Source organism: Marmota flaviventris, chromosome 1 (assembly GCF_047511675.1).
Source record: "Marmota flaviventris isolate mMarFla1 chromosome 1, mMarFla1.hap1, whole genome shotgun sequence".
NCBI classification, from domain to species: domain Eukaryota; kingdom Metazoa; phylum Chordata; class Mammalia; order Rodentia; family Sciuridae; genus Marmota; species Marmota flaviventris.
Window position 1 is genome coordinate 124270952 of NC_092498.1, and position 14929 is coordinate 124285880.

Here is a 14929-nt window from a genome sequence, read left to right on the forward strand (position 1 = left end):
GGTGGGCGTGTAACTACTAAGTGTTTTCCATTAACTCAGACCCCAAATACTTGAGAAGACCCTACTATGTGAACGGCTCAGATACTGAAGGGAAAGAGACCTCCAGGAGGCTAGAGTATAAGACGAGCCTTGGACACAGGTCAAAATGGCTCCATGCAAGCACAGAGAAATGGCAAAACTGGGGCAGCATCCCACCATCTCTACACAGCACCAGAGCACTAGGCAGAGCTGTGGCCCAGGGCTGGAGTGTCTGCTGCACCAGACCTGCGTTCCATCCCAGCTGCAAAAAAACAACAAAAAAGGAAAAACAAAACAAACTAGGAAAGACTCAATGCTCACACCAAAGCGTTAACAAGGGAAACACTGTGGCCCTTGGAACTCGCTTCAACAGTCAGGAACAGGGAGGAGCCATGGAGCAAGACTGGCCCACTGATGGCCACTGAAGGCAGAGGTAACGGGCAGTGCTAGGCTCAGGTCCCTCTGTCTGCTCTATGCACGCTTCTGTTACTTCTCTAATGAGGCTAAACAGATGCACAGTCGTTCACAAGAGCAGGTACGGGGTAGGCGGGCGTTGGGGTGGAGGTGGAGGCTCGCACACCACTGTGCAAGGCCCAGGTCCCATTCCCAGTACCAAAGATTTTTTTTAAAAAGGATCAACTGCTAGGGCTTGGGTGTGACTCCAACAGGAGGGTGTGTGTTCCGCATGTGTGAAGCCCCAAGCCCTGGATTCAGTCCTCAGCATAGTGGAAAGAAAACTCAGTGCTCGGCAGTGCTGCTTGAGGACAGGCCACAGACCGGGGCTGCAGGACCTGGCCACCCCCGTCTGAGGTTGAGGCCCAGCACTCACACCCTCAGCCACAGCTGCCAGCCACGCAGCCAGGGGCTGTCGCCGCACTGCAGGACCCTCCATGAGCCTGCCTCCACCAGAAGTCACTCCCTTGACTCTCACCCTGGTTTCCAATGACCAACCACAGCCATGGGCCACTGTCACCACCACGGGCTTAGCTTTAATTACCACATCCTTAAAAATGAAAAAAGTGTGAGCCTCAAGCTACGCACAGGCAGGGCCCGATGGCCATGCTTTTGGTCCAGCTGCTCTCCAGGCTGTGGCAGGAGGGTAACTAGGCCAGGAGCCAGGTCAACCTCAGCCTTAGCGCGGCAAGCGCAGGCAAAGGAGCAGGCAGGCAGGACTGCACCTCTCACTGCCAGAGCCTCTCACCAGCGTGATCTGTTCTGCCAGCTTGTCCTGGACGCTGTCCTGGGATGAGGCCGCATTCTGAGCAGGACTCTGTGGTTTGGGGGGCGCCGATGCTGCCACCCCTGGAGAGCGGGATGTGACTGGAGACAGTGCCTTGCTGCTTGCTGAGGAGGGTCTGCTCACTGGCGAGGACCGGGCAGGCGAGGGCCCCGGGACTGCACTACTCCCTGGTGCAAGCGATGAGGAAGCAGTGGGCAGAGACCGCTGACAGGGCTGGGCAGAGTCCAGGGGGGGCCTGGTCGAAGCCACCGTCTAGCAGGCAGAAGACAAGCAAAGCAGGGTCAAGACAAGGCTTCAGGACACCACAGAACTCATGCCAGAGCCCAGGCCAAGAGAGGCCAGCACGCAGCCCGTCACAAGCCACAGTCCTGCCAGGCAGGGACACCCTGGAGCATGGCCACCAGGGGACCTGAAGAGCTCCCCTCTTGAGCTGCCCCAAGCACCCTACACAGCCTTCTGGCTGTGGCAGGAGGGTCACTAGGCCAGGAGCCAGGTCAGCCTCGGCCTCAGCGTGGAGCAGGCAGGCAGGACTGCACCTCCCACTGCCCGAGCCTCTCATCAGCGTGATCTGTTCTGCCAGCTTGTCCTGCACGCAGAAAGCTCCTGGAGCTTTCTGCTCTTGTTTTCTTTTGCCTTTTCCACCTCTCTTGCCTTCAGTTTTTAAGTCATTACGTTTTACAACTGTTGATTGTGCCGGCGTTTTCCTCTCCATACCTCACACTGTCTTCCTCTGAGGAACAAACCTCGACTCCACTCACAACTCTGGCAGAACCCTGCTGTGTTGCCCAGAGGCCACCTCGACCCCCACAGGAGCCCTGCCAAGGGGGAGGCACCCAAGAGGAGGACCACAGGAAAAGTGAACAGAAGGCCTCACAGTCAGGACCAGAGAGGGGACAGCTCTCCAGAGCAAGTACTGGCCCTTGAGACATGGACCTAGGTGATTCTCCTGCTCTGGGCAGGAAGTCACAGCTTTATTGCACACTTTGGGGAACAGAGCTTCACTGGGACACAGCCCGTCAGTGTGCCCTCAAGCTGTCTGTGCTGCTCTGCACTTCAGCAGCAGAGCTGAGTGACTGGCCAGCAAAGCCAAGACACTGCACAGCTGTCCCTTTAAAGACAAGCTGGCAGCCCATCCATGGGTAGTGGACCCTAGAGCTTCCACACAGGCAGGGAGATCACCCAAAGAAAGTCACGTGCTGCTCCAAGCTAGGGTGTGTTTCCAAGAGAGAAGGAATTGTTTCCATGAAAACCTCAAGGAAGCACTGGCCTGGGGGAGCTCAGCTGTGCTGGGAAAGTCACACGGCTGTCCCTGCCACAGCCCCTGCAGCCCAGCCACTCCACCCCTCCAGCCCAGCCACTCCACCCCTCCACCAATGAAACAAGGCAGACAAGACTGCTTCACAGGCTGCAGGGAGGAAAAAACAAAACCATGCCACTACCATCCCTGTCACAGGGCCTGCCACCTCGCCTCAAAGGGACAAGCAAGTGGTCGCTGTCACTCAGTGCTGCTTCCATTCTATTATCATGTCCTAAAGACTGGCACAGCCCATGAAGAATTGGAGCTCCAAGTCCCCTGGGCAACGCCCTGGTAGTGAGGACGGCAGAGGAGAGGGAGTTCTTTGTCAGCAGGCTCTCCCACGCCCAACACCAGCAGAGAGACAGACAAAGCTGGGCTCCCAGGCTCAAGCGCTCGCCCTAGGGACCAAAGGCAGGTTACTGAAACACCCTAAGCACAGCCCTGCTAGGACTGGTCAGTGGAGGAGGAGGGGCATGTTGAGCCAGGCAGGTCAGTGATGGCTACAAACACTCATAGAGCATGGCGCCCCAAACAGGAAGAGCCACCCATGGAAGAAGCCTGGTGAACAGTCAGGGGCACAGTTTTGCCCTCAGACAGGAATTGCTCAAGCCATATAACATGGGGCTAGCTCCCAAATCTCCAAGATTGGCCAAATTGGTCACCATCTGAGAGTCAGAAGGCATATCAAGTAGGACATGGACACATACCCTTGGCGTCAACAGGTGGAAGTTTCCTGTACTGAGGGCACCAGCACCATAGCTTTACGTTCCTTTAACAATGATTACTATTGCAGAGCCAAATAAAACCATGTTGCAACTACTGAATTAACCAGCTATTACAAGAGGGACAGTAAAACTACTATCAAAAACTGCACAAATTCGGGCTGGGGTTGTGGCTCAGCAGAAGAGTGCTCGCCTAGCGTGTGCGAGGCCCTGGGTTCAATCCACAGCACCACATAAAAATAAGTAAATAAAGCAAAGGTATTGTGTCTAAAGTCAATGCTACAAACTAGTTCTTTCCTTCCACACTTAACAAAACTACAGATGTCCACACAGTACCTGCGGCTGGGACGGAAGCTGAGCAGTCTGCATCTGTGCCTTCCCGGGCATCGGAACGTGGAGCGCAGGCTGGGAGGGCTGTGGAGGAGGAGCCGGGGGCTGGCTGGGCTGGGGGGCAGGAACAGAGACACCAAGCTGCTGAGTCTTGGGCTGGACCTGGGGCTGTGTCTGGGCCTCCAGAACCTGCGGCTGCTGTGAGAACTGCAGCGTGGAGGGGAGGGCAGAGGCGGGGACACTGGCCGGGGGCAGCCTTGCGGGCAGCTGTGGTGGCGGGGTGTGCAAGCTGGCAGCATTCTGCACGGGAGGCCCTGTGGAGGGGTCGTACTGCTGCTGGCTCTGCTTCTGTCCAGTGAGCTGGGCAGCCTGCGGGGTGGGGGGCATCCCTCCTGCAAAAAAGAAAAGACACCACAGAACTGACCTCAGGGCCTGTGGCTCCCACCAGCAAGTCACAAGGGAGTGCGCCCATGGCCCGAGGCTCGTTTGAAATCACCACACAAATGGGAGTCAGTGTTCCAGCAGGTCTAACACCAGGACACTCGCACACAGAAGGAAAGCAGGATGCTCCACCTCTGCAAATCAGCAGCAAGCCACTGGGCTCAGAGAGCCACAGGCACCCTGCTACACAGCTGCCAGGGCAAGCAGGAGTGAGCACAGAGAAACACAGCCACAGTGAGAGGTATGGCCCCCACTAGGCCAAGTACGGGTCTCCAGGGCTTTGCACACCGCAGGGAAAGGCGCTCGGACACTCGCAAACTCGGACCCTCTGCTGGATGCACACCTCACCCGCACAGCCTCAACAGGGGTGGCCTCGGGCTGTGCATGCCTCTCAAACTAGAAGCACAGGGCCTGCATGGCTTACCTTGCACGGTTGGCATCAGCTGCTGCAGAGGCACACCGGCACTCACCCCCGGGGGCTGGAAGACCACCCCTGGATGGCCCACTTCAAGTCGAGGTCTCTTGGACTGCTCTAGAACGATTTTCAAGAAAGGTGCCATTTCATGTAAAAATAAAACCAGAGAAGCGGCAAGAAAAACATGTGCAAGTGTTTCACGATCTCTCCAACAGGGAGGCCTTCCCATGCCATGGGGTCAGGTTGATAAATACGGCTCGTTCTCATCAAGAACTCGCCAATCAAGAGAAAACTTATGAAAAGGCAAAGGACAACCAGCGCTGGGCGGTGAGACTACCCAGGACGCACAGAGGCCCACATGGCAGGACAGTCACGCTCCAACAGACAGGGAGCAGCAACATAATGCAGAGCCACTGGCACCCAAGGAGGCTGGGCAGCCCCATTTGAGCCAGAGGAGCCCACATCCAAGAGATGAGTGGCGTGGCCCAGGTGACAACCAGACAGAGGGCCACTGCACAAACAGGTAGCTGGTGCCCTGTAGCCCACAGAGGGTGGTGCACTTTCAGGAGCTTTCCTTCAGGGATCCACAGGCTCAAGACTGGCACTGAGCCCCTGCCCTGCAGGTGACAAAGAACAGCAGCCACACACACACACACACACACACACACACACACACGGCTAAGATGTGCCCCGGGAGGAAGGGAGCAGCCACACTGCGCAGTGCTGCACAGCCACCAAGAGCCACAGGCGTGTGGCCTGCAGCGATAGCCAGTGGGGTCAGTCGTCTTCACAGGACATGGTGTGCACACAAGCACACCTGAAGGAGGGTCCAGAAAGACATGTGTGCAGACGATGCTTGTTTGCACAGAAGCATGTCTGTGAGAGCCCAGAGTGCCAGCCACAGGGCTCCCGCCACACCCCAAAACACCTTATCTCCCATGGAGAAATTCACCATGACATCTAGAATCTGAAGAAAACTTCTGTATAAAAAATTACAACCTCTGCCAGGTATAATGGTACACACCTGTAATCCCAGCAGCTCTGGAGGCTGAGGCAGGAGGATTACAAGTGCAAGACCAGCCTCAGCAATTTAGCAAGGCCCTAAATATTTCAGAAGAGACCCTGTCTCAAAATAAAAAAATAAAAGGGCTGGAAATGTGGCTCAGGGTAAGTGCCCCTGGGTTCAATCCCCAGTACCCCAAAAGAAAAAGACAACCTCAAAAGCAGATGGCACAGCGTTCTGCCATGTGGTGACCTGCTTGAGCCAGGGACACCTGACTGACTGGGCCTTCCACCCCAGGCACACTGTTACCCAACTACTTCGTTACAGTGATGAGTGACCTCCACAGCAGAGAAGCTCCCTCGAGTGAGCAAGCGCTGCGCAATCACGCTGCCTGAGCCAGGACATACCTGCGGGCGGCATCACCGGCTGCCTCTTGAATGGGTCCACCTCCATTGCGCTGCCTGCTCCAGCACCCAAGCTCCCTGCCAGGGCTTGCTGCTGAAAAATATGGGAGATGGTGAGACTCTGGTCCAATGCGGCCTCTCAAGAACGAGCATGAACTAGAACTGCCACAACAACCCCAGGCACTGGCTGACGGCTTCTCAAAAAGTGGGATCTACCCAGTGTCTTCAATTCACATCTGGAACATGTACCTCTGTATGGTAAGGTGTCTGACGATCCTAACTTACCTCTGGAGAAAAAAAGGACTTGCATAAGACACACCATTCTGGTTTCAAAGGGGATTTCAGATCACACCTATCCATAGTCCTTGGGAAACGAGCTGGCTTTGCCTACCAGACCACACAAAGGCCAATCTGGGAAACTTGGGACCAGCTGCACTGCTGGCCCAACTCCCGTCAGATACTCGGCAGTGAGGGGGAGAGTGGGCAGTCTCCCTGCTGGAGAGCCCCAAGACCAGGCAACCACAGCTCCCTTGAACCTTCAAGGTGACATCTGCAACAGTCCACACTACTTGATGTGTGTGTGTGTGTTTACATATTTAGATATGGTGATTCTGAGACAAGTCTGATTCCAGCCACCTATAGGTGACATTCTGAAAGGATGAAGCTATGGAGGCAGAAGCCATCAGGGGTGGTAGTAGGTGAGGGTGGAGGGGTAAGGACAGGGAGGACACAGGCTCTGAGGCAGGGAAACCATCATAAATGACGCCACGATGCATGGTGCTAACCCTCTGTGTGGCCCCAAGTTAGCCAAGACACTATGCACTCTGGGTGGCAAGGATGTGAGCCCTCAGGGATGCTATCAGTTGGAGGCTGGGCCTACACAGGGCACCTTCCTCTCCAATCTGCGGCCAGCCTAAAGCTGAGGACAAGGTGGCAGAAGACAGCAACCAGACCCGCCCTCCCCTTGGGCACCCTCCTGCCCCCACAGCAGACACGAAGTGGGTGCTGCTCCACAGCTGCCAGATGCCAGCCAGGCTCCAAGGGTGCCATCAGCCCCACTGTACCAGTGGGAGAGCCCTCATAGGCCACCGTCCAGCAGGAGGGGTCTGCTCATGCCAAAGGCCCCGCAGCTAGAGAGAGACACTAGGGACCCCTAGAGAGCCACTGCCACCACACAGCCCACGCATAATCATGGCACACAGCCCGCTCACACCTAGTGGGGGTAAGGGAAGGAGAGCACAGGTGGGCACACGAGGAGGGAAACAGCACCTACCAGCATACTCTCTGTGGGCAGGGCTACAGGTGACTTTTAGTTTCATGTGTACATTTTTCTAAACTTTCCACAATGAATGTGTATTATTTATACAATCAAGGATTTTTTTTTTTTCCTGCTACTGCAGATTGAGCCCACTTTACCCCTATGCCACATCCCTACCCCTTTTTAAAATTTTGAGACAAGGTCTCACTAAATTGTAGAGGGTGGCCTCGAACTTGCAATCCTCCTGCCTCAGCCACTTAAGTCACGGGGACCACAGCACCCAGCCTAAGTTACATTTTAACACAACAAGTTGGTAAAGGGTCCTCATCCAGCTGTGGCCAGTACTTGCTAAGATCAAACACACTCCACGACATCGAGCTCCACATGAAATGTGAAACAAGGCAGAGGTGGCAGGCAGCACAGGACAGGGCCCACCCTGGCACAAAAGGATGAGTGTGGCCAGGCTTCCAGAGCAGGCCAAACCCAAAAAACAGACCCCAGGATGAAGAAGGACAGGCAGGAGGACAGAGGGCCGTGGGAGCACAACACCTCCCTTCTCTCCCCGGCATCTGCCTAGGTCTGACTCAAGCCCAGCGGGCCGACACCACATGCAGGTGCAAGCAAAAGCCAGCGTTCGAACCTGAGTCCTCAGGTGCCACCTGCCTCAGAGGACAGAATCCGCACCTCTGTTCAGTGAAGTTAGCCAGGTATCAATGCAGAACGACTCATCTTCAGAAGAATGTAACAGAGCCCAGGGTTTCTACATGCGATTCACAATTCTCCAAAATCCAATGCAAAGTTGCTCAAAAACATAAACAAGTACGGAAACCTGAGCCACAAAACAATCCAAGGACCTCCACCCCAAGGGGACCCACAAGCTGGAATCAGCAGGCAGGAATTTAAAGTAGCTTTAGTAGGCACACCAAATATACGAAGAAAATACATTCTAACAAAGGACCAAGAAGAAACCTGGATGGAAACCCAGGAACTGACCTGGATTGCAGAGCTGAGAATACCACATCTGAAATAAAACCTCAGGATGTGCTCAGGGGCAGTACGAGGGCGCAGGACAGCCAGTAGGCCCAAGGCAGATCTCAAAGAAGAGAGCTACTGGACTTCCAGGCCCACATGGGCTGAGCTGTGATCATGGGACCCTCAAGAATACCACAGCAATCCAAGGCCACGAAAACTCTTCCCAACAAATGATGCCTAAGACTGGATAGAAATACCAAAAAGCCAGCAAAGTGGACTTCATCAAAACCAGAAAGCTCAGCCAGTGCAGTGGCCACACCAGTGATCCCAACAGCTCGGGGGGCAGAGGCAGGAGGGTGGTGGGCTCCAGGCCAGCCTGGGCACCTTGGCAAGACCCCGTCCCAGAATAAAACATAAAAAGAGTTGGGGTGGGGCTGGTGATGTAGCTCAGAGGTAGAACGTAGGATCAGCATGCTCAAGGACCTGGGTCCAACCCTGACACCACAAAAACAAATAAAGTCAGAAAGCTCTACTTGCCCAAAGGCCCTGACAGGTGGGCTGAGGACACAGGAGTACACTGCCGCTCTGCTCTGTAGAGTGCCTGGGAGCTCTGTGGCAGGCCCCCACACAGATCTTCAGGACAACCTTTGTCAAGCACTCTGCTGTCATGAATGTGTCACTAGTAAAGAAACTATTAATTTTAAAATAAAAACTTGATTTTTTAATAAAAACGAGAAAAGGGATACTTTGGCAGGATTTAATTCTGGGTGCTCTTTTAAGAGAGACGGCACCAAAATTGAGTATATGCACAGAGTTAATATCATTTACGGGGAGCCTTGAAACTAGGCCACAAAAAGAAGGTGAAGGAAGGAAACAGCCCACGGAAGAGACAGGCAGAATGCCTGCATTCCAAAAGGAGTGGACTGGGGCAAAGAAGGTAAAGACAAGCAGTCGCTGGCAGTTCCTGGGAGCCAAATTTCTACCCAATCAAACAAACAAATAATTTTAAAAATACGTGGTACACCGATTAGACTGTGTCCTTTGCGAGTCTGGTGCTCCGTCGCTGCACAAGATAGGCTCTCCAGCTCCTGAAGCGGGTGCACTTGCATGCCCAGGACCAGACACCCAGCCCAGTGCTTACCCGGATGTGAGCAACACATAGCAGAAGCACCCTCTGCGCCTTCCTTTCAAACACGCATTAAAACAAAACCAGACATCACCAACTAGACCTGAATACTCTTCACTATGTACACAAAAATAGGCACATATCTGTAAGGTGACACAGAAGGCAGTCATTGGGCTCCAGCCCCAGAGCCACAGTCGGTCCCCACTTTCCTCACCACTAAGGTCACAGATGCACACCCCATCAAGACAGCCTCACACTGAGTGTGTGTGTGCGGCACCACGCCTGCAGGACAGTGCAACACACACCACTCCACACACCAGTCTGCAGGCTTTCCATCAGCAGAGCCCAGCACAGAGCCCGGCTGCAAACAGCAGCTCCTCTGAAACTACATCCACATCATCCTCAAATGCTCCGCAAGTGCCCAGTGCCCAGCAGTGCTTGGGCCAAGCACGAGGGCATGAGGGCACCCCACAGAGACTAGCGATGCCCTAAACTCACAATGCTCCTCCTAAGACCTCTGGACAGACAGAACCCAAAATCAGAGAAATGGCTCAGTAGACAGCAGGTCCTCAAAGCGATGGCACATCAGCAGCCACCAAAGCACTGCCACCAGGGAACACAACACAGGTGCAGGGAAGGCAAGGCTAAGCGGCCATGTGAGGTGGGGGGCTGCAGCGACTGCTCCTGCCTGCCACAGGCAGATGACGGACAGGCACTGTCTGCACAGGTGCTGCCCTTCATGCACACACCCACCTGCGTTCTGCCCGCACACCACCTCTGCACACAACACTACCTGGAACCTTCCCGACACAGGCACTGGAGTCTATCCTAGAGGCTCACCAGTCAGTATACCTCAGTGCAGCTGTGAATGACAGACCCAGAATGAGGTCTCTCCCCAATGACAGGAGCACAGCTCTCCATCCCAGCTCTCCTCTAGGCCTCAGATCCACTGGCATTTGAGATCCTGCAGAATCTACGATCAAAATGGAGACTCCTAGGTTTCTCTTTTGGTCTCTTAAATAATTTTTATCATGAAGTATATCATAAAATATGTGTGATTTTAAGAGCACAGTAAAACTGATCATACTATTTAAACAGGGGAATCATTTCACCAGACAATCCACTTTTCTGTACATCTGAAATCTCTCATCATACATTTCTGAGAGGGAAAGTGGGAAAACACCTGATATACAATTTTAAAGAGCAATAAGGTAATCCCCATGTATTTATCACCTGGCTTAGGAAATAAAATACCACTCGTGTCTAAACCCCTGCTTTCTGCCAAGGTACTCGTCATCACAGTAGGTGACAAGCTTCTCCCCACAGAACCTTTGCACATTGTCAGAGGAAATGTAAAGTAATGCCGCCATCACAGAAAACATGGCAGTTCCTGGAAAATCAACGCAGAGTAACCAATGACCAAGCTACCCTCCTGCAGAGCGTGCATCCTCAGGGAACTAAGCACAGTGTGGCCCCTGGGGACCGGCACCAGAGAGGCTCAGGCAGCAGGATCTCCTGAGCTGGGAGTTCAGGGCCAGCCTGTGCAACAGGGGAGACCTGCCTCAAAGTGAATCAAGGAACAGGTTCTGGAGACTCATGAGCAGCAATGGACAGCGCTGCACCGAACACCTCGACTGCTAAGGGGCAAGTGGCCTCACACATGACTGAGGCAAGGAGTGCACTGACTGGGCCACACCTGTGCACACCACCATCTCTGACACGCTACACACAACGCTCCTGTGACCCCTCAAGACCACCTGCTTACAGCGTCTCGGCTGACAGCTGGCCTCTGCGCAGCATGGGCAGTGCTCACCACTGCATCTCACCTGCGACACTCTGTGGCGGGCCCCTGCCAAGCCCCTTGCCTTCACTGCTCACTCGTCACACCCCTCCACGGAGACATACACAGTCACCGTCCACTCTCCTGCCAGGGGACCTTCCAGCTATTCAATTCAGGTCACACACGAGCCATGCTGCTGGGAACGCCCCTGCCCATGTTGTGTGGAAGAACACAGAAGCACCTCCAGAGCAGGCTGCCAAGTCAAAAAGGGCATGCCCATTGCCCGCCCCTCCCAGGGGAGGCAGTGTTCCCAAAGGCCTAGCCCAAGTACCCTCCATTAGAACCCAGGGGGACTCCCACAGAGCCCCAGCGACACTTCCCCCCCAAAGCTCTGGCAAGTGGGTCAGTACCTGGAGCGTCAGCCTGCATGGCCAGCTCTGACTTCCACATACCATGCTCCCACGCAGCACTCACCAATGTCAGCTACGAGAGCACTGACCCCAATGTTCTTCCAATCATTAGCAGGAAAGATGCCCACTTACAACCCTTCTGACAATCTCCAATGTATCTTCAAACTCATTACAGCAGGTGCATAAACAGCAGAATCAAATTAATTATTCTCCACAAAAAGGAATGAGACTCCTTGAAAAGGGCTGACTCCGGGGCTGTACAAGGGACATACATGATGACTCTTAGCATTTTGAGCCACAGTGAGAGGGACATGTCACAGGATACTGGAGCTGGCTTGAAAGGGCTCCAACAGGTCAAGTACAGATAAGTCGAGCATCTGAGGAATCTGGAAGGGCTGGGCAGCAGGTGCCTGCAAGGAGCACAAAAATGGACATTGTGACCAGGCACATGACAGCACCTATAGCCCCAACTACTTGGGGGCAGAGGGAGAAGGATTGTGAGTTCAAGCCCAAGTGAGACCCATCTCAAATAAAAAAAATAAAAATCTACGGGCTGGGGGTGTAGCTCAGAAGCAGAGCACCTGCCTAGCAAGCACCACCAGGAAAAAAAAAAAAAAGAAATATTTTAAATTAAAAAAAGGAGAGCATGGTGATGGTCAGGTTGGTTCCCGCACGTGTGCACAGCAAACCCAGCCAACACCAGCACCAAGATCCACAGGCTCCCTGTTCTGGAAGCGCACCTCAGTATGCGATGTGCCATTTTTACAGACTAAAGATGACATTCACAAACCATGTCATCAATACATAAATAGCACCTGACAGACTTCAACACGCATAGGAACAAAGGGAATTCCCTTTGCCCGATAAAGACATCAACAAACCCACAGCTCAGCTCCCACTTGCTCACGGAGCAGGACAGGACCAGCCAGAACACCACGCGCCACTCCCACCTGGCCCCAGGCTGGAGCCTACTGATGAGGACAGTGAGGATGAGAAGTGGAATGCACACAGGTCAGAAAGGAAAGCCAGCCTGACTCCATGCAGACAGCTCTCCATGCAGAAAACCCCACAGAACCTCAATTTAAAGAGCCCTTTCTAAAACTAATGGATGAGTTTAACAAGATTGCAAAAAATAGACTCAAATAATCAACTGTATTTCTATATTCCTGCAACGAACAGAGGGAATTGTGTTCTAAGTACCACTTATAAGACCGCCAAAAAAACTGATAAGTAAAGACCTAACAAGACGTACACACAGGAGCAGCATGCTGACAGTTGTAAGAGGGCAGAAACCAAATCGTGAGTGAATGCAGTGATCTACCACACTCAGGGACAGAAGACTCAGCACTGCAGGCACTTCTCCCTAGCCGGCCAGAGCCACCACACCAACACCCAGCAGAATGTCCCAAAGCCAGTAGGCCAATCCAGAAGGTCACATGCAGAGGCAAAGCAACAAGAACTACCAACACCATTCTGAAAAGCTGGAAAACACATGCCACCTGGCCCACAGGAAGCCACGGAAACCAGGATGGCTGCCACTGCCAGCAGACCATGGCCAGCACACGGGACCACGTGGGCTCTGGGCAGTCACGAAAGCCACCCGGACCAACAAGGGTCATCTTCTCAAGATGCGGTGTGGGCACAACACTGTGAATCTCTGTCCGCGTCTGTCACGCTACAGAGACCATAGAACCGGGGGAGGGGTCACACCTGTGATCCCAGCAGCTCAGGAGGCTGAGGCAGAAGAACTGCAAGTTCAAGGCCAGCCTCAATTTTGTGAGGCCCTGTCTCAAAATAAAAAATAAAAAGAGCTAAGGATGGGGCTGAGGTGGTGACTCAGTGGTAGAGCTCACCTGGCATGCATGAGGCATTGGGTTCGATTCTCAGCACCATATAAAAATAAAGATATTGCGTCCACCTAAAAACTAAAATAAATAGTAAAAAAATAGGATAACTAAGGATGTGGCTCAGTGGTTAAGCATCCCTGGGTTCAATCCCAAAAAAAGAAAAGAAAGAAAGAAAAAGGATGAAATTGATCAGAGGCCTAAATTACTAAAAACATAACCCTCTCCCCAAAAAGAAGAGAAAATCCTTGTGACCTTAAACTGAGCATAGAGTTCTTAGATATAATAACAGAAGCATAAGCAGTTTTGTTTTTTTTTTAATAATTACTTGCATCTCATTGGAATTTTCTGGGTTTTTTTGTTTGTTTTTTGTTTTTGTTTTTGTTACCAGGGATTGAACCCAGGGACACTTTTAACTACTGAGCCACATCCCCAGCCATTCATTTATGTTGACTTACTTATTTTCATTCACTTAATTATTTAGAGATTGGGTCTTGCTAACTTGCTTAGGGCCTCACTAAGTTGCTAAGGCTGGCCTTGAACTTGTGATCCTCCTGCCTCAGCCTCCTGAGCTGCTGAGATTACAGGCGTGGCCCTTGTGCCCTGCATGTACTTCACCAGAATTTAAGATATTTGTTCTGCAAAAGATACTGTTGAGAAAAAAGTAAACCACAGGACTGAAAAAAATTTGCAAATCTTATGTCTAACAAAAAAATTTTAAATCCATATTATGTAAAGAACTTTCAAACACAACAATAAAACAGTTCAATGAAAACATCTGTAAGCCGTGAACAGACACTTCAAAAAAGAAAACCCAAGACTAGCAAGAGACACAGGAAAAGATGCATAAACCAACAACCCTAGATGTACAGGAAAGCCACTGCAGACCTGTCAGTGTGACCAACACTCTGAAAAGTCCAAGCACCCTGGAGGAATTGGATGGTGACCCTGCACCCTATGCTGGGAACACAAGAGAGCACAGGCCCTCTGGAAAGGCTGGCAGTTTCCCGTGAGGCTGGATATATACTTAACACACAGCCTGACTGCAAGGTGTTCCCTCAGGTGAAGAGAAGTCCATGCTCACATTAACACTGTGTGCTCGCCACAGCTTTGCTCACAAACTCCTGACACCTGCAGTCCCAGGGACCCGGGAGGCTGAAACAGGAGGATGCAGGCGAGGCCACTCAGGCAACCTGGACATACCTTGACCTAACAAAGAATAAATACACATGTACATCCCTAAAATGGAAGCACCCTCCCGAGGTGACAGGTAAGCAAAACAGGCACGTACAATCAAGGAGTGCTACTCAGCCACAAGGGCACAGCTGGGACCTCGCAGGCACCACCACGGAGCTAGAGGACAGGGCCGGGGTTGGGAGGGGCCTGGCCATGGAAGTCCTGGGAACTACCTGGTCCTTGACTGTGGGGCAGAATAGCCCACTCCATGGATTTGTCAAGACTCACAGAATCAGGCCAAAAAAGTGAGTTTTACTGAATATAAGTAGAGTGAATTTAGATAGACAGAAACAAATACCCATGGGACTGATGAAAATAAGCACCCACGTGTGAAAGGACATAAAAATGGTAGAAAGAGGAGCTCCTGGTTACAGGGTCCTTCAACCGCTGCACACAGAGCGCCCACTGGGACCGTCACGGCAGTGACTAAGGC

At 52.6% G+C, this 14929-nt stretch overlaps 1 protein-coding gene across 7 annotated transcripts in view; it reads right to left on the reverse strand.

The window, feature by feature from the left end:
• Ep400 (E1A binding protein p400) overlaps positions 1-14929 on the reverse strand; it is a 100899-nt gene that overhangs the window by 69183 nt on the left and 16787 nt on the right. For 4 of the 7 annotated variants that reach the window (XM_071615866.1, XM_071615863.1, XM_071615862.1 and 1 more), the window contains 4 exons: positions 5874-5964; positions 4473-4580; positions 3614-3999; positions 1220-1510 (listed from right to left, as the gene is read on the reverse strand). In XM_071615866.1, the coding sequence (XP_071471967.1) occupies positions 1220-1510; positions 3614-3999; positions 4473-4580; positions 5874-5964 (876 nt within the window). The remainder of the gene's footprint in view (positions 1-1219; positions 1511-3613; positions 4000-4472; positions 4581-5873; positions 5965-14929) is intronic. The other 3 variants (XM_027952026.2, XM_027952025.2, XM_071615865.1) reach the window with 2 other exon arrangements.